At 41.1% G+C, this 20,127-nt stretch overlaps 1 protein-coding gene across 1 annotated transcript in view; it reads right to left on the bottom strand.

Annotated features, from left to right (window-relative positions):
- Positions 1 to 20,127, bottom strand: part of CNTN6 (contactin 6) — a 254,480-nt gene that overhangs the window by 107,064 nt on the left and 127,289 nt on the right. The window contains 3 exon segments of the mRNA XM_077325221.1: positions 5,778 to 5,880; positions 7,936 to 8,139; positions 13,545 to 13,640. Of these exon segments, the coding sequence (XP_077181336.1) occupies positions 5,778 to 5,880; positions 7,936 to 8,139; positions 13,545 to 13,640 (403 nt within the window).

Here is a 20,127-nt window from a genome sequence, read left to right as displayed (position 1 = left end):
ATTTGGCTGGCCTCAACCAGAGTCAGGGCCTCTTTGGTCCTGGCTCCTGCCTGGTGGGATGAGTTGCCAGCTGCTGATTCTGTGAAGGTTCAAGGGGGTGGCAGGTTACAGTTGATGAGCAATAGGGTTGTGAATGTCTTGCATACTGCAGGGGATTGGACTAAGTGACTCAGGAGGTCCCTTCCAACTCTATGATTCTATGATTCTAAGATCCAAATTCTAACATAGCTAAAACACCCCTCTTCTACCAGACCTATGGTTGAGGCCACGCTGATCAAGAAGTACTATGGGCCTCCATCCTCTCCTCTCCATATTCCTTTCCTTCCCCTATTTAAGGCTCCCTCTATAAGGGATAGCTTTACCTAGCAGATTAGCTATACTGTGGTGGTAATAGAGTGAACTGTATTTTACTATATTTAGAGTTTCATGGTTTTAAATGTATATAATTGTTGCAAACTGGCCTGTGACCACCATTGGGGAGTGGTGGTCCATAAATCTAATTATAAATAAATAAAAATGAATAAAGTTCCAGTAATTTTGCAACTGGGAGTGCACAACCTTATCTTCTTCCCAGCTAACCGCCAACCTACCTTTCTCTGGCCCTTTCTCTGTAGTCTTTTTAATGTCAGTCTCCCTCCCTTGAAGTTTCTGCCTAGGAAAACTCGTCTTTCTCCACAGTGGAAGCCAAAGCAGCTTACATTATTTTCTCCTCATTTTTATCTGTTGTAACTGGTCTGAAAATCACCCAATCAGCTTCCAAGGTTGTGTATCTGAATCTGGATCTTGCAGACCTACTCTGAAGCTCTAAAAACTGCATCACATTATCAGGCTATACCACCCTGGCCCATTATGCAGGGCCGCCGAAACAGTGATTTCGGGTCACATGGAAAACGCGGAGGGGGAAGATGCGACGCACACCAGTTATGCACGGGGCGGGGCGCAACGGTGGCAAAACCCAGAGTAACCGATTATGCACGCGGCGATCCGGGCACCGCTTCTAGTTGCGCCCCGGTCACCCAGAAGCTGCGCTTTCTTCCGCGTTTCGCTAACGCAGCTTTTTCGGTGGAATGCACCGAAGCTGCGGTTGGTTGCAGCCGGCACTGTGCGTTATCGGTGATTTTAGTCGCCGCCATTCCACCCCGAATGTGCACTAAAACCCCCGTGCATAATGGGTCCATGTCACAACAAGTTGAATAGTTTCAAGGCACTCAGAGGGTGCTGACAGGCCTAGTGAGCCAACCGTAAGGTGGGAACCAGAGATGCTCTAGAATTACAATTGAAATGCAGGCAACATAATTATGCCTGCCTAGAAGAAAAAGGCTACTGTGGAGGGTGGACACTGTGGCATTATATCCAGCTGAAGCTTCTGCCCTTGCCAAACCTTGTCCTCCTCAGTCTTATAATCTGGAGTTCCAACTCTTGTCAGGTCTGGCCCCAAGGATTCCTCCCTCTAAGTCCAAAATAGGCCTGGAAACGGTCCTCCCCCGGCTTGTTACTGAGAAAACCAAGCCTGGATTACTGTGGTTACATAGTAACAGCTATTGAGGGAATCCATTTTTTTTAAAAGCTGCAGGCACACCTGTTATCATTTTTAGTTCCCCCCTCAAACTCCCCAGTGTCTTTTTTTAAAAATAGATTTTCTAAAAAAATGGGGATTGTTTAAGGTTTGTAGAAAGATATGTCTTGTCCATTCATAGCTCCAATCGCCAGATTTAAGTATCCAAAGATGTCTAATAGAATATTAGATGACATAAAAGGACAAACATAAAGACTGTGTCTATTTGTGTGCCTAAAACATAACCGGCTTTATATTTCTTATTGCTTCACAGGTATGAACGTAAGTTTCATTGAGACTAGTCTGGCTTTGAGAGTTTAGTCTGCTCAATGCTGATTGAATTCATACAATCCCACTAGGCAGATGCGAGAATATGGACTACATCTGGGCAAGCTGGTACTCAATTACTCCTTGGCTGATCGTTATAGGGTGAGTGGATTTGTATGCCAAGCCAAGTAATCAGCAGTGACATCTGTAATGATGTCAATGCTTTAAAAATAAAAGGTATACTTTAATATATATTAGGAGGAATTTGTTCCAATGTCTCAGGTTTTAATTCTGCCAAGTGGAATCAAACAACTTCTTCAGAAAGAACTAACCTGAGGAAATGAGATTAGCATGAATGGAAGCAAAACACTGAACATTAGGCTAATGTGAAGTCTGATTTTCATAACATAAATACAACTCTGAAAAAAATATCTAAATAAATTTAGGGATGTTCTGGGAAATATTTCCTTTAGTAATGAAGACGTATAAGAGGACTAAGAAACTGAAGGAAAGGTTAGAGTATTCTGATAATGCTTTCAGTGGAAACAGATGTAGTCTACAACCAGGGCTCGTCCCATATGGATGGTGTATACATTGCAATTTAACAGGTAAATTAAAATATTCCACTAAACTTGTGGGTAGCATAATTCAACATCTTAATAATTCTCTCATGTATTATACAAAAAACTGTGTAGTATAAAAATTATGTAAAACAATCTACAGCATTAGTTAATGATAATTTATGGGTATACTACAGAAACACAACATTTGCAGAAATGCTTATATAAAGGGGAATCACTTTGGCAACCTTTTTTTTTTTGAGCGCACAAAAGTGTAATATAGAATTACTTTCCATCCTAGATTTTGGATGGCAAAAACTGACATGTGTGTGAAAGCATTATAGATTGCAGAACTTTGCAATTCTTTATCAAGTATTTGGTAAGTTTTCAATTTTTTAAATAGAAAATTAAAATATAAAGATGCCCAGTAGTACTATTTTAGGCTAACAAAATTCTAAATGATGTGTTTTATGCAGTTAATCTGTTCAATAAATTTAAGTTTGATGGGAAAGTAAGTTTTACATATGTTTCACTCCACTCAAGTTACCATTTCAATAAGAAAAATTCTCCCCCGTGGCTTCAAAACATCCAGAAATTTTGTTGTTAAAAAAAGGCGAAAGATTTATGCGATCTGAAGAGAAACCAGAGTATGGTCCAGAAATTTTATATCTCTTAACACAACAAGCTGTTAATTTAGCCCTATGATAAATGGTACATTTGATAACTTGCTAGGCTCAACTTGATAGAAACGTATTATATGCATTTGCATGGAACTGAAACCACTTATTACCTCATCCTTCTCCTTCCTCTGGTTCAGGAAGAGATTCAGGATGGTGATGGTGGTGGTGATGATGATGATGATGATGATGATGGTAATGATGATTTGGAGTGGAAAAAAACGCTAGGGGAGGGAAATTTCAACCTTTCTCCTTCCTGCTGTTCCTTTGCTCCAGTTGCCCCTACTCTTGACTAACTTTCCTCTGAAGGAACCTAATTGCCTGTTTGCTGATGCAAAAACAAAACAAAAGTTGGGATTGTAATTTCCCACAGGTGGGAATCACCCCCTGCCGCTTCTTCATTACAACCCAACCCTTCTTAAAGAGGGTTGTTTGGTTTAAGTTGCATACAATTGTGTGCAATTAGGTTCACCAGAAACATTCATATCATTCTGATGGTTGTAGCAGAGTCATTATAGTTAAAAGTTGAATCTGGGTAGCTTTTCAGCTGGTGCAAAAAGAATAAGAGGATATTCAGGGGTTCTTGGGGCCTATATAGATAAATGGCACCATGGGACAGGGACTGTGTAATAAGGACGAGAACTGGGCAAGGCTGAATGAAAAGCCGGCTGGATCCATCCCAGAGTTTACAGAAACACATGTTGTGTATTGAAATTTTCACTATTTACTATGCTCTCCAAATACAATAGAATATCCCTCTTTTTCAGATACAAAGGAAAACTCATTTACCTTACAGGCTTTCTTGACGGCCCTGGAAGAATTTATCAAATGGGTGGGAGTTAATTTTTTAATGATATTTTAAACATTTGTTTAAATATTTATCAGGTTATATGACCAAATATGGTCATGTTGATCTGCCCCTCCCTCCCAAAATAGCCAATGAAGGGCCTGGAGGGGGTAGGAAGGGGCCCCAAGTGGGTGTGTACACAGCCATGCTTCACAACCATATGCATAATCATGCCATTTGTGGGGTTTCTTGAAGTCTGAATAATATTTCAGCCTTTTCTTAATAGTAAAAAAGTTGAGAAAGGCTGCCTTAACCTAAATATTGGTTTATGTTACATTTGCCTAGACAGGCTTATTTGAAATAACAAATCTCATAGGCAAATGCACAGACATATTTATTTCAAGTGTCAAAGTGATCAGCTTTTAAAATAGGAAGTATTTAGTGGGCTGTCAAATAGGAACAGTAGTTAGCATAACTTCCTCACATTGAATAATTCTGTTTGCTACCACAAAGCAAGCATTTTAATTGTTATTATGTTAAGGTGACCAGATTTTAACATTGGTAATGTGGGACACCATTGACCAGGGAGGTTCTTGATTAAAATTTTGGTCCATATGGAACAACAAAAAGTTTCATAGAATGCATAGAACGCAAAAATAGTATTGTAATATATATATATATATCTTTAAACAGCCCGTGGCGCCATGGGCGCCACGGACTAAATAATTCGTTAAGCCCCCTAGAGGTGGGCTTTGTCCGTGATGAGGAAGGGTCTGGGTTGGACCCTTCCTCACGACAGACAATCGGAGGGACCAATCGGCAGGCGCGAAGCGCCTGCCGACTGGTCCCTCCGATTCCCAGCCTGAGCAACTGCGAGCCGCGCGCAGCGCGGCTCACAGTTGCTCCCGGACTGACGCGGCAAGAGGCGCGAAGCGCCTCTCGCAGCGTCAGACCGCCGCCCGAGGAAACCCCCAGCAGTCGCGCGAAGCGCGGCTGCTGGGGGTTCCCTCCCTGTCGGTCTGACGCGGCGAGAGGCGGTCCCTCCGATTCCCAGCCTGAGCAACTGCGAGCCGCGCGCAGCGCGGCTCCCAGTTGCTCCCGGACTGACGCGGCAAGAGGCACGAAGCGCCTCTCGCAGCGTCAGACCGCCGCCTGAGGAAACCCCCAGCAGTCGCGCGAAGCGCGGCTGCTGGGGGTTCCCTCCCTGCCGGTCTGACGTGGCGAGAGGCGCGAAGCGTCAGACCACCGCCCGAGGGAACCCCCAGCAGTCGTGCGAAGCGCGGCTGCTGGGGGTTCCCTCCCTGCCGGTCTGACACGGCGAGAGGCGCGAAGCGCCTCTTGCAGCGTCAGACCACCGCCCGAGGGAACCCCCAGCAGTCGCGCCTCTCGCAGCGTCAGACCGCCGCCCGAGGGAACCTCCCTGCTGGACTCACGCGCCTTCTCCCCTTTCAAAACCCCTTTTTATAAAGGGGCTTTGAAACTAGTATATATATAATTTCAACATAAGTACAATTTGCCAGGTACCCCAAGATGTCCCTCCAAAAGTGGGACAATCTGGTCACCTTATATTATATCAGCATTCTTGAGTTTTGCAAGACTATACATGTTTGGCTGGATGAATCTGTGTAGGTTTGGCTACTAGAGAAATACTATTTACTTAGAGTTAGAAATGAATAATTAATGGGTTTATTTGAAAAGTCAGCCACCCTCTACAATCTGACAGCAGTGAACATTCTACTTCTACTGTGTCAGACCACTGTGACAGCATATACTTTCACCAATGTTAATTCAAAGTATAAATTCTGTAAGTCAAAAAATTAAACCTTTCTTTGGCCATTGTATATTCATTTAAGTCACTGTCAGTAAAAATGTTATTGTATTATAACAAACAATAATTATGCTTTTTTAAAACAAGAGATTAACATCCTTACTTTCCAAGGGCAAAGCATTCCAATTGAACAAGCGAGCCCTTTGCTGCATATGTTGTTTCTGGAAAACACACTTCAATCTTTGGTTCATACTCTCCCATCACACCTATTGAACATCAAAAGAAAACAACACTCCAGTTGTGTCTCAGATATGTCTACTACAACAGAATTTCAGTGTAAAAGATAAAGTTGTGACCTTCCTAGTTCCCATGGAAACTAATGTGTCTTCCACCGAGAGCAAGAGTGGGCTTCTGTGGAGAACTTCATCACTGTGCAGATGCCTATTATTATTATTATTATTATTATTATTATTATTATTATTATTATTATTAGTATTAGTATTAGTATTAGTATTAGTATTAGTATTAGTATTGGTATTAGTATTAGTATTAGTATTAGTATTAGTATTAGTATTATTGGATTTATTACCCGCTGCTCCCAGCAAACTGGCTCATGGTGGGTTACATTAAAAACCCCAGAATAAAATATATTAATCCCCAACCAAAACCATTATAAATCTGATGACCCTCTCCCCACCCCTCTGGTTTACAACACCCTCGTCTGACACCTCAAGGGAAAAGATGCAATGGGAAGAGAGTCTGATCTCCTGGCCAAATTGAGGAGAGGCCCTTGATCTTATTGTCACCTGGCCTCAACCAAATGTCTGGTGGAAGAGCTTCATCTTGCTGGCTCTGTGGAACTGCACAAGCTCTGTCAGGATCCTCAGTCCTTCTGGCGGGTCATTTCACCAGGTCCGGGCTAGGACCAAAAAGGCCCTGGCCTTGTTTGATGCCAGTGTACTTCTTGTGGGCCAAGGACCACCAGTAGATTCATACCCATTGAGCATGAGGATCTGAGGTGCATAAGGTGACAGGCGGTTCCTCAGATATGAAGTCTTTGAATTAAATCACATGAATGAGTTCCTCTTAATCTCTTGACCAAGATTATCAAAACAGGCCAGCACTTAGCAGTCCCCCCAGGCAGCATACTTCTAAAACTGCTTGATTTGTGGACAGCATGAATCTTAGTCACAAAGTCAAATGCACTGAAAATCCAAAGCAGAACTCTGAACTCCTCTTCAGCTTTATGTCTCTTCCAACAAAAAGAACACAAGCAATTTTCTGTATTGAGAAACTGGGCTAATCTGTCATTAATACCATCAGTTTTTGATTCCAGCATTACACCGGGTATAAGTGCGTTATAATTCTTTGCTCCAACACAATTATAGTAGAGTATATTGTTTGCTCTCTTTTTTTGTCCTTTAAAAAATAACTGCTTATAAATATTTTAGATCCAAGAGAATATGGCAGGCTTGTATACTGTGACTCTCCAATTAAACCAAAGTATTCTGATGGTCTAGCAACTAGGTTTCTAAAGGCTTTTTTCAGCACTCCCTGGGGTGTGATACACTACCACTGATTAAAAAATATATATTATATTTAAAAAAATAAAATCCCACTTTTCTCCTTGACCAGGTATACAAAGAGGATTTTCACATTGCTCACTCCTTCTCCACTGACCCCCCACAACAACAGTCCTGTAAGAGTAGGTTAGGCTGAGTGATTGTGATGGGCCCGAGGTTACCTGGCACACTTTCATGGCCAAGCAAGGGATTTCAGTCCAGTTGCTCAAGGTCCTTATCTTACACTCTGTCCATTGAATCACACCAACCCTCATAGCTGACATTGCTTTAAAAATAGCTGTGAGGGGGGCAGCTGTTCCACTCATAAATCAGACTTTTCGTAATCCAAGCATAGGACTAATTTGTGATTATGTGACTAGAAAGGGCTGAATTTTCGGCAAAGCTCAAAATGAGAATCTCTACCAATCTTACAGTTAAACTGCCAGAGACCTTGTAAATGACTTAGGCTGCCATCATAAGGATACTATTCTGAGAGTAAGCCTCACTCAGTAATATAGAGCTTACTTCTGAACAGACCTGTCTACAGTGGTTCCTCTTGTGTAGATATGCCTACACAAACTCCTTTTTCTCATTCACACAGTTTCTTCATGAGATTTTACCAGCAATAGCCGTCTCCTAAATACAGACTGATATATGAGCCATTGGATTAACAATTGCCAATTAGATGAGAAGGGTTGATTGTCACAATTAATGCGTGGTGTCAGACTCATTAGTTGAGTTAAGACTGTTAAAACTTACCATCAATACGGAGCACAAGTGGTGTGGGTGGGCCCTGAATGCTTTGCTTAGCTTCGGTGTTAGTTATAACACATGTGTAATTGCCCACATCAGAAGGTTCCACTTTGGCAATGTACAGATTCCCTGTCTCTTGGGAGACAAATCGCCGATTGTCCTCCTGAACATATAAGGGATTATCATTGAAAATCCAAGCATAGGACAAATCTGGAAAACATTAAACATTTATTATATATACCTTCCTAACAAAACTCTGTTATGAGCACTATTGGGGCGGGGGAATTAATGAACTACTTCCATGATTCATTTTTGATTAACAAAATTAACAAAATAGCTAATGTAAAAGAAACTGGAGTATCACCAGAATATATAAAACTTTTTCTCTCCTCCCCAAGCCATTCATTGTCATCCTCCTGTGCCAAATGCTTTCTTACATTTCTTACATTACAATTTCTTTGATTTCAAATGGGAATACAAATGTTGAAATGGTACAAAACTTGTACAAACAGGAAATAGTAATTTTCCTTTTCATAAATCCACTGCAATGACGGTGAGTACAAATGGTACAATGATAATATTGTGTCAAATCATGGAAGAATTGAATGCTTTAAAATCCAGTAAGGGATTTTGTGGTGGGAGAAATAAAGCCATTTCACGGTGACATGTCCAAAATTAATTTAATGTAGATTAAAAGAATGACTTGGACAATTATAAATTAACCACTACAGATAAACCTTTCATTGTATCTAACTCAAGCATATTATATTTATAGTAGAGATGATTCACACACTTGAGAGAGAATAATAAAATATTGTGTAACCAAGAAACGAGGGATCAGTGATGGATCCATTCATACAGAAAAACAGCCATATTTTGTTGTATTTTCTTTCCAAGATGCTGGATATAAAGCATTGGATTAAAGTTGCAACTGATCAGATTGAGACTAGATAGCAGAAAATACCTTTACTATTAAAAGTTGAGCATAGTAATAATGTGTTTTTTTGGGGGGGGGGAGTTGCAGTTATATCTGAAAAACGGCAGTATTGCAAGTTGTTGAATTACATTACCCCTAAGAATATTCTAACACTGTTGTCTAGTGTTATTATGTTCCTTTCACAGAATCATAGAATCACAGAGTTGGAAGGGATCATCTAGTCCCAATCGCTTGCACAAAGCAGAAACTCACAACTACCAGCCCATGCACAGTGATCCCAAATAATAATTTTCTCAGAAGTAATTTCCAGGAATTTGGGTTACCCTTCCCCTTCTTTAGGTTGTTTAACTGTAATGGATTTATTGTAACTATAGGAAAATGGCTTTTCTACACAACAACTTTCTATATTCCTTATTTTGGTACGTATCTGTATATGAGGAACTATAGAATAACAGCACTGTTGGTGCATAAATTTCAGATATAATACAGTACATATACACCACTGTGGTATATGCTCTGACTGCTGACTGTTTTGGGATTATACTTTGTATATTTTGGGGCTTTGAGGATGGAACAGCTCATGTGCTAACTTTTCTTCTCTTCTTCCTTATAGCTGCCTCCTTTAGACACTAGTAGCTCACCTCCTTTATGATTCCCCTGCCATTCTGATCTGTGTGACTCATTGCCCTTCTGTTTGGTGGCTTCTTTTCACCTTCTGTCACCATTGTTCTTTTCTGCTGTCTGGAGTTTGACAGCTGACTGTGGAGCTCTTTCTATCATGCTCCAGCAGTGGCAGGAGTGGCATGGAAATTGTATTTTTAATAAAACATAGTAAATCAGAAGTTTTTGAAATCTCACAGTTTAGCATTCCTTAATTAAATGTATAATTCATGAGCTTAGAACTTTCTGCCAACTGATTCATTTCAAAACCTCATCTCTTTCTCCCATCCCAAGTCCTTGCCATCATCAATGCCATTTTAAAAACATTATTTATGTTTTCAGATGCAACATCAGCATGGTATGATAATGAGTTTGTAAACACCAGTGGTTTCTGTGAAATTTTACGCTGACTTCCCATAATATTATATGACTATAATTAGAAACAGCATGTCACAGGGGATCTATCAAGGATCCTTTCCTTCGAAAAACCATTCCCCTAAAAACTCTATACCATGAAATAGAGTTAGGAAGTTAATAAAATTTAGCAAGAAGAAGTTTATGAAATAATACATCTTCAAGATCTTTTTAGGCACCATATTCATACGAATCTTTTTGATGAAAAGTCTTATGCAATTCTTTCTATCATGAAAATATGTATTTCAAATCAGTACACAGAACACAATGTCATATTCATTTGAAACTATCACAAAAAGCTGTGATTATAAATGAGAATTTTGGGAATATGCTTATAATGGAATAGCAAGAGAGAATATAAATTACAAGAGCAGGATTATTTTGATCCCAGTGACCACTGAGAGAAATATGGAGCAAATTATGTGATTTCTCCTTAGGCAAAAATACCTGGGGAATTACAAGAAACAATAGGTTTGCCAGATCTGGATCTGGAAGTACCTGGAGATTTTGAGGGTGGAGCCTGGTGATTACAGGGACTTCAGCATGGTATAATACCACAGAGTCTACCTTCTAAAACATCCATTTTCTCCAGGGGAACTAATCTTGATCATCTAGAGAAAAATTGTAATACTGGGAGATTTCTAGGTAACATCTGAAGGCTGGCAGCCCTAAAAAACACTCAAAAGAGTTTTGAAAAGAATAGCTCATGGAAGAGGAATTCCTTGACTCACTATGACTGTTTACACACTGGGAACTTCACTGCCCCAGCTCCTGTGCAGGAGCACAAATCAGGGGTGGATGAGGTGCACCCAGCCAAATCCTTCCTCGTGTGGGTGGAGGAAGAGGTAGGGCAACCTGCCATGACTAAAACTCCAGCCTGCAGCCTGGCATGAAGCCTCCAGTGCGTAAACGGTCCATGATACAGGAAATTTTGAGTTGGATTCTGAGAGACTTTCCTCAGGTAAAATATCCAATGCAAATCAAAATAAGCCAAAATAATTTTGATATGGGTAACAATGTTTTACAGAGTTAAAGGTTCTACATCTTTAGTTTTGATAATTTATTTAAACTATGCCTTTAGCCTCTTCTTATTTGTTATGATATTTGGTTTCTTATGATGTTAACCATAAATACAGCCATTTTATAATTTCCAAGGCAGTTCCAATGAAGCCAAGATAAGTTTTCATTAAGCTGAACACTATAATCTTAAGCAGATGCATCCTCATGGACTTCATGTCAACCACAGATATGATCAGATGTTGGCCATTCATTTTTGCACTCTTGCTAAATGTCAGTTTGGCTAATCCATGCACCAAAACATGTTTCTGAATGTGGATTGTTGTCATTTGAATCTGAACTAACAAACAAAAGGATCCAGGAACTCTCACAAACTGAAATTCTTGTTTGAACATATGGAGCTGCTTTATACTGGATCAGATAATTGTGTGAGATTCTGACTATTGATTGCTCTGACTGTCAGAAGTAAGGATGGGCATGAAGCAGAAAACTCTTGTTTTGGCTTCTGAGTCATGGTGTGCCCTATTCATGAGCCATGAACCTTCATGAACCTTTAAATGCCAAAAGAATGAATTCAATTTGTGAGGCTTAGGACATTGTAGAACAGCTCCTCCACATGCTAAAAACATCAGATTCACAGAAGATCTCTGACTCTCTACCTGCCTTCCAAGGATTGCATTTATGGGATCTGAGTTATAACTCTCTCTAGAAGAAAGTGCCTCCAGGAAAGTGTTTTCTGCAGGAACAGGTTCAGGAGGTTTAGGAGTGTTTAAAAGAGACCATGTACAAACTAGAGACATCAAGCTCACAGGGACCTACCCTTGATGTCCTCTATATGCCTCCAAGTAACATGCAGATTGAATTTAGGGGTCAAAGTTATGGCCTCCCTAAAGAAGACATCCCCCAGAAACTGCTTTTGGGGAAATGTCAGACACAGGTTGAAAATTGTTTAGAATGGACCCCCTGCAAGCAAAACACAACAAATGCACAAAGAACCTCACTCTGACTTTGAAGTTTGGTAAAGATTTTAACTGAGTGGAGACAGTTTGTCTGGAATTTTATCAATTCACAAACCATCATGAATCACTACAAACTGCTTGAATTTAGTGGAAAGTTCATACTAGTCGACTTGCCACAAACTTCAGTTAACGAACCATGAAGCAGCCAAAATTTGTCACAAACTTTAATTTGTGAGTCAGTCTACGCCCATTCCTAGTCAGTAGCTTTCTTGGGTCTCAGGTAGAGAGGGTGGTTGAAGACCTTTTATCTGAGATTAAAATTATGTACCCAGTCACTGAGCCATGGACTTTTCTCATGTGCCATGCCACACCAGGGCACTGAGAACAAGACAAAGCTAGCTCCAAATGTGATAGCTTTCCATCTCCCATTTTATTTCCCACAATGCTACTTAAGGATCACTATCCTGGCTGGTAAACCTGGATGTCAGATCAAGTTCAGCTCCTCAATGATGTCCTGTCCAATTTTGGTTTTAAAAAATCATTATCTCCCAGGCCCCACAGTACTTTTAAAATTATATACACATTTTATTTGTATTTGACAAAATATATTAAAATATAGTTTTAAAATATCAGTTTTTCAGTATTGTGTGGTAGCATCTGTTTTGGTGAGTTATAACATTCAGAGAAGTCAAAATGTTCCAATAAAACACATTTTTTTTCTTCAGCCCTGTTTAAGAAGCATATTTTTAGTAATTCATTTGAATATATATTCTGCTATTTTTAGGGGTAGTATACTTCATGATTCTCTGGGACTTGTGATTCACCAGAAAGCTGGTTAAAAAATTAAAACATATAGAGACCAAAGGTTAGCAATACTTTTATGAAACACAGAGTGTTTACTTGCAATGGCTATTGTTCGTACTATTAAATAAATGGCCTGGCTGTACATCCTCTATTAAAACACCACTTGACAACCATCTATACCACTTTGTATATACAAACTTAGGAGTGCTTCAGAGCCCAAAGGGGCCGGTCCCTCCCGGCGCAGTGAGCGCCACACCATGGGGGAGGTGCGGGGAGGTGTGGTCGGCAGTGCACGGCGGGCATCCACTGGCATGCTGGTGCCCGTGCCCCCCTCTCCCCCCTGCAGTGCGGAGCTCGCTGCACCGGGAGAGACCTGTCACTTTGAGCGCCAAAGTGCCCAACCCTACTTAGAAGTAGTTTGTTGTAAATCAGTTTGTTTTATGATTCACTTCTAAAAAGAATTACTGACACACCAGCACATGATCCATACTAGCACAGATGTGGAATAGATATGTGACGAGATTACTTAACTATCCTTCCAGCAACTCCCTGCATGTCAGGCCATTACAGGGAATGGGAAGTCTATATGCACATTCCTTATCTCTATGGAGTACACTACTGTGCCATCTCAGCCCACCACATTCAGTGTGAGAGAAACAGAATGCTCTTGAACCATGTCGGCAGCCTACTGACCCTGAATACTACCGCACTCATGTTAGTATGGATCGTGCTCCAAGATTTTAAATAAATATGCAGGCTTAGCACATTCCACTTATATAGGCTGGAAAATGAAGTGAAGCACAACACAAAACACCAACCATTACCTCCATAGTGTGATGGGGTACCACAGAGCAGAACGACTCCTTGTCCTTCTCTGACTGATACGGTGCTTCTTGTTTTGGTTTCAAAGTTGTCAAGATCTTTAGAGAAACAGTTAAAATTCTGTCAGATTCACCTGTTTTCAAGCAACAGAGCACTGTTGTTATCCATACTAGGGCCACAGTCAAAATTAATTTAATTTCATCTCCTTTTTGCTATAAGCAGTTTCAGCTTCTCAAAAATACACTGTGAATTTTCTCATGGAAGGAAATTAGCCCTATGTATTTATACAACATGAAATTGTTTTAATGTATGCTGCTTGTTTGGTTGTTTGTATACTTTTTCCAAAGGACTGAAAATTATTTTGTACTATGACACCTGTGGTGGACATTCTGCAAAATGCATTGTGGCATGGAAAGCTTTACACATTGTCACTACTGGGGACAAGAGATGGACTTAGAGAAAACAGTCCCAGCCTTAGGGTCTAAGCCCTTGGAGTGCCCAAACCCCATTTCAATACTAACTCCATCAACATTCATTTGTCCCCATTTTGGCTTTCTATTCGTAAGTGATTTCTAGGCTTTCTAGTCCTCCAACCCAGATGCCAGGACAGCTATCTCCAAATATCTTGCCATCACTCTGTCACTGTGCTCCAAGGCCCTTTGGGCAGTTTGCTTTGGGAGCAGGGACAAAAACTTGCTGGGTCTTTCTTCTTCACAGCAGCAAGAAGCATTTCAAATCAAGCAAACAGCTTGCCTCCCTCATCCTGCACAATAGCCCCAATCCAAATTAGGGCTACAAAAGTCTCTTTTTAAAAAGAGTTCATTGGTGTCCCCTAGCCTCTAAGGAAATAGAGAGGAAAAGGCAATTAAGACATTGTAGTCCAATGCTCTAGACCAGGGGTAGTCAACCTATGGTCCTCCAGATGTTCATGGACTACAATTCCCATGAGCCCCTTCCAGCAAACACTGGCACGGGTTCATGGGAATTGTAGTCCATGGACATCTGGAGGACCACAAGTTGGCTACCCCTACTCTAGACTATCTAGAAAAGCTAAATTTGATGGGGAAAAGAGGTGTGAATGTTTTAAAAGAAGAGTTCCATTAAGGGAATAACATGTAGTGCTAATAGAGTGAGAATATATTTTGTTTTGTTTTTACAGAACAGAATGAAACACATTTCCATTATTCTGAGTCATATAGACACTTCTTAAAAATCAACCAAAACAAAGGTATGTGTGTGATGAGCATGTCCGTTGACGGCAATTTTTCCATTTGTTGTCATTTTGCTGTCAAATAGTAACTGAATTATGGTGATCTCAAATGGTTTTGAAGGCAAGAGACATTCAAAGGCAATTTGCAAGGAGTCCAGTATTCCTTGGAAATCATCCATCCAAATATTGACCAGGACTAACCCTTCTTAACCTCCAAAATCTGATGAGGTTGGGCTAGCCTAGACTATCTAGTTCAGTCACCCCCATTATATTTTTTAAAGATGGAAAGCCTCATCTTATTCATCTTATTAATGAGGGGAGGTATTGGAAGCAGGAGAGAAATATGAAATTGTCATATTTTGCAGAATTAGAATCTAGTGTTAGCCAAGGCAATACTAGGGTTCACCCAGTTTGTTGCTAGCCCTACATATCAAGTTGTCTACACCCTGGATTTAATCTTTGGAATGGGGATAAATGTCAGCCCAATCCCAATAACTAGGGTGCCATGGTCAGACCATTTTGGATCAATATACTGGCTGCCAAGAAAGAATGCTGTGCAGCAGTTGCATCTGCTAGCTCACAGCTGGTGCAGTTGTACAAAACAATTTGTTCTCTGACATTCTTATCTAAAGAAGTGTTCCAAACTTTACAACTGAATATTGGCTATGAGGCTTTTGTGAGAGCATCTTTGTGAAGAAAATCTTGCTGCTCTGCCACTAGGTCTACAGTTGAAGCCAGACAAAACACCAGATACAACATCAAGAAGAGCTGTCCTCACTGCCAAAAGAATAGAAGGAAGACCAATACCCCCCATACGCCCCCCCCCAAGAAAGAGCTGGAATCTCCCAAATTTTATCTAAATGAGGCTGCATGTGAACTATAGAATGTTTTAATACTTCATAATATTTATATTGCTTTTTGAATGGGTTATTTTAATATATTGTAACCCATCCTGGGCTATCAAGAAGGGCAGGAAATAAGAATAAAGATTATTATTATCCTTATTACCTATACAGCAATATGATAAATTTACAGGAGTATTAGAGGTCCTACCACATATCCTATGTGCTCACCTTTAGATAGCTGTGGAAATTATTGATGAAAGTTAGACCCTTAACATTATGGAAATCATTAACCAGACCACCTAAAACGGCAATATTGGAGTCTGAGCTTTTAAAACCAAATCTATGTGATTATCTATGATACTTGCGTCAGAATACTATTTTTTCTACAATTATTGGAGTCCCTAGAATAATACTGTAACATAGCATGGTATAAGCTAATCAAATCTTCCTCTTTTTTGTCAAAAAGCACATAGCAGAGATCAGGTGTTTGGAATGGATTCTGATCGCTAATAGACATTTAAAGAACGTCCGCCTTATTTCACAGATGGTATATTCTCTAACTGTGCTGCTTTCTGCAAAAAAACCTATGAATAAGTTATCACCTGACTCCCCATAATTCTCTCCTTCCTGTGCCTGCATTTGTCTTACTTTGTGAAAATCAACTTGCTTCACACTGCATTTTGCTATCAGCTCCAATTGCCTTCCAATTGCACTCTCCCCTCCCTGTAATTCTCCTTCATCACTGCATTCTGGCATATGGCTATTGGCATGGTGCAGCTAATCAGTCAGCTCTGCAATGGCATCATGTAGCCTGGGCAGAAGGCTCAGGTGTGCATGTGATCCTTCTGAGTGTGGCACAGAGACGACGGGGCTCAGCTGCACATGGTGGCAAGTCATCATCATGCACAGGAAACATTTGCAGACCAAAGCAAGCAGCAGCTCTGCTTATGGCAAGGAAAACATATGTTTTTTCTGTGTTAACCAAATTAGATTTTTACAAGAACATGACTGATATACTGGAACATATGGGGATATTTCTAGAGTATGCTGGGAAGCAGGTTGTCAGAACAGGCAAGATGTTCAGCTGGTGCAACTGAATCTTGCCAACTCTTACAATTTCACTCAAGACTTTGGGAATGAACATTGTATTTCTTAAAGCAATGTGATGAGTGAGTTTTCATTCCAGGACAGCACTGCAGGAGCTGACAGTGAATGTAAAGCAGGGGTTCCTAATGTGGCATCTCTGGGCACTGTCACACCTGCCAAATGCTTTGAGAAAGTAGGTGGGGCTTTCGTCCAGCAAAGCTGCTGACTGGTGAGTTCCGGGGCTACAAAGAATTTTAAAAGCATTATTTTGGCAACAGCTGCCACCACAGAAAAGGGATGTCTACTGCTTGACTGAAGGTCAGCTGTGCATATGCAAGAAAATGTTTTTTTTAAGAGTGAAAAGGCATCCTGTTATACAGTGCTTCTGCCTATAATGTTGCTGTATGCATAACATCACTCCCTGACATTTTGCGGCTCACTTTGCCACCAACAGCAGCTATATTATGGTTGCATCCATGACCTTAAGATCCCTTCAAGCTCAAAAAGACTGAGTACTCTGAGGTAAAGAAACAACAGTTAGTAGGTGTAGATCCTCTCTCCAGGCTACCAGAAATGCCAACCAAGAACAGAAACTAGAGTGGACATATCTGCAAAGAAGGAACTCCCATTGGGCAATATAGTGAACACAAGCAACTGACGTCTCAGGAAACCATGTTTATTCTCAGGGTTGTTGTTTTGACTATTGTGTAAGCAGCTGGCAAACTGCCTCACTCTCCTCCCCTGATTTTTTGAGACTGAAAGAGAACTGGGCAGGGGAAAGAAAATGAGAATGAATAGTCAAACTTGTTTATGCCAGGATGGTAACATTGAGAACACTGAACATGTGATTTTTGATTGCTGTATTTATAACCAATTGCGTCAGGAATTTACTTTACTTAAGGGCTACCTCAAGACAAGCCAAATTAAAGGAACTCCTTTCAGATAAAAATAAGAATTTATCCTATATTATTGCCAAATATGTAAGATTATCAATTAAATGTAAAAGTGCCTGGCTAAATATGTATAAGGGTTAGGATGGATGGAACTTTTAATCAATTGTATATAGTGTTTTAATGCTTTGTATTTTGTACTGGTTGTTGACCAAAATAAATATATCTGTCTGAGAATGAATAGACAGAAAATGGAAGGAAGACAGAAAAGGAAACAGGAAAACAGGAAAAATGGGGGAGGGGGACATCAGAGAGGGAATAAGAAAAAAAGAAGGTACCTTAGGAAAAAAGAGTAAGGGAATATCCCCCCTCAGCCAACATTATTGAGAAAAAGAATATATGCCTTCCCTAGCATACATGTGGGTAGCTGTATTGCCAGGCTAAACCTACAACCAGCAGGATAGTTGGAATGGGAACATAAGGGGAATATACTCTGTTGTTGACTTCACCAAGGTTGCTACATCATTTCTGAAAATAATCCTAATGTAATTTCTGGAGATAACTCTGAGACCTAGTTTGGTGTAGTGGTTAAGACTGGCAATTTCTAATCTAGGTGTAAACTGCATGGAGCTTTTATTCCAACCCCAGATCGATTCAGTCCCTGCCCTCTACACAAAATGTGATTTCCGTTTGGATTTGGGGCGATTTAAATTTTCGTTCTGCAGCATGAAGGATTGATCCGGAGTGACCCTACCTTTATTGTGTGATATCTTGGAGTGCTTTTAATGCTCAATATCCAGATTGGGAAAGAAAGGAGAGGAAGGAATGGTGATTGTAAGCCGCTTTGAGATTCCTTCAGGTACTGAGAAGCAGGGTATAAAAACCAGCTCTTCATTCTTAATACATGGTACCTCATGAAATTGTTGGAAATTGTGTGGTAAAATCATAGACTTGCCGGTGATTCCTGGATCTATGTCATTTTAGGGTTTTCCCCAGAAGTGACATAGTGGGCCATTCCGCATCAGGATCAATGTGGCAAATTGGTTTCGGAAAGAAAAAAATGCAATTTTAAATAGTGGAATTTGTTGTTGTGCATACCTGCCTTTGTAGTGGAATCCAATTGCGTTTCAATAGTTTCCCACAGGTTTCCGGTCTCGGCAAAAATCGCTAGGAAGGAAGCGATATTTGCTGAGCTTTGTCCTGCCCCTGGCCGTCAATCAAACGAGCAGCCAATGGGCAGTTGTTACCATGCTCCGAAAAAGCCCCTTTGCCTTTAAGAACAGGTTTTAAAAAAAACAAAAACGTTGCAACGAATCTGCATTGATTCGTTGCAACGGAGAGACCCATCTAGCTGGCAGGTGGTGTATGAGCTGGTAATTCATTATTGCCATGCTCCCCCGAGTGAAAAAAAAATCCCCCCCACGCACGGGTGCGATTTTCTGCCAAAAATCAAGGGAACTAACAAACGGGGCTTGTGTTATGCTGGGTGACTTGAGGCGAGCTTTAAAGCAGCTCTGTGGAGGGACTGCAACCGGCGAAGCCTCGCTGGGTGAATGAAGGCTTGCCGGTTCGTTGCTCTCCGCTCGCTCCGAGAAAAAAAATGGCGATCGCTTCGCCGGAAGATCAGAGGAGAGAGCCAGGGGAAGGGACTTTGCTGAAACCGCAACAATGGTAACGCACAGAACTTTTTCGCTAGTGTTGTAGATTGGTTGCAACATGTTGCACTTTTCCGAGGGTGAATCCACTTTTTGGGATTTCCCTTTAAGTGCTACAATGAAGCACTTTTTGCTGATCGGTTTCAGGAGTGTGGCAGATTGTGTGTGACGTTGTGCATAACTGCAAATTAGTAGCGATTACAATTTGCCACACTCCTGCTACTTTGAACTCATGAGTCCACCCATAGTGTCTGAGAATGAGGCAGAAGTTGATGAAGAAGAGCTGAGGGAGGCAGACCAGCCATCTGCAGTAACAGCCAGGAACTAGTAAAGAGTTCTTGGAAAGGACAAAGAAACAGGAATTCAGTGAGCCTCTCAAAGGAAACAGAAATTAAATTGAGAACTAAGTAACAGAAGGAGGAGTGCCCAGTTGGTTGCCCTTTATGACAAGAGAATTAGAGATGCAGGGGATTACTCATGGGATGAGGATTTAGGAACAAGGCCTTTGTGAGTTAAACCATTGCAGGATCAGTCAATGCTCAGGCATGGATTCAGCCTGGGTGGAACAAATTTGATTGTCTATAGCAGTGGTTCCCAACCTTTTTATCACCAGGGACTGGTCAACGCTTAACAATTTTACTGAGGTCCGAGGGGAGTAGGCTTTTGCCGAGGGACATCGCCAAAGCCTGAGCCCCTGCTCCACTTGCTTTCCTGCCAGCACTCCTGACTTCCCACCACCCACTGGGGGGCACTGCCAGCAGCAGCTGGCCATGGCTGGGGCTCCCCCTTGGCATGGCACTGTGCAGCTGTTGCTGGCAGCGCCCCCAGCAGGTGGCAGGAAGTCGGGGGCCAGCGGGAAAGCAAGTGGAGCAGGGGCTCAGGCAGTGGTGACATCCCTC

Source organism: Paroedura picta, chromosome 3 (genome assembly GCF_049243985.1).
Source record: "Paroedura picta isolate Pp20150507F chromosome 3, Ppicta_v3.0, whole genome shotgun sequence".
Taxonomy (NCBI): domain Eukaryota; kingdom Metazoa; phylum Chordata; class Lepidosauria; order Squamata; family Gekkonidae; genus Paroedura; species Paroedura picta.
Note: the sequence above shows the minus strand (reverse complement) of the source record. Positions and strands in the feature narration are given on the sequence as shown.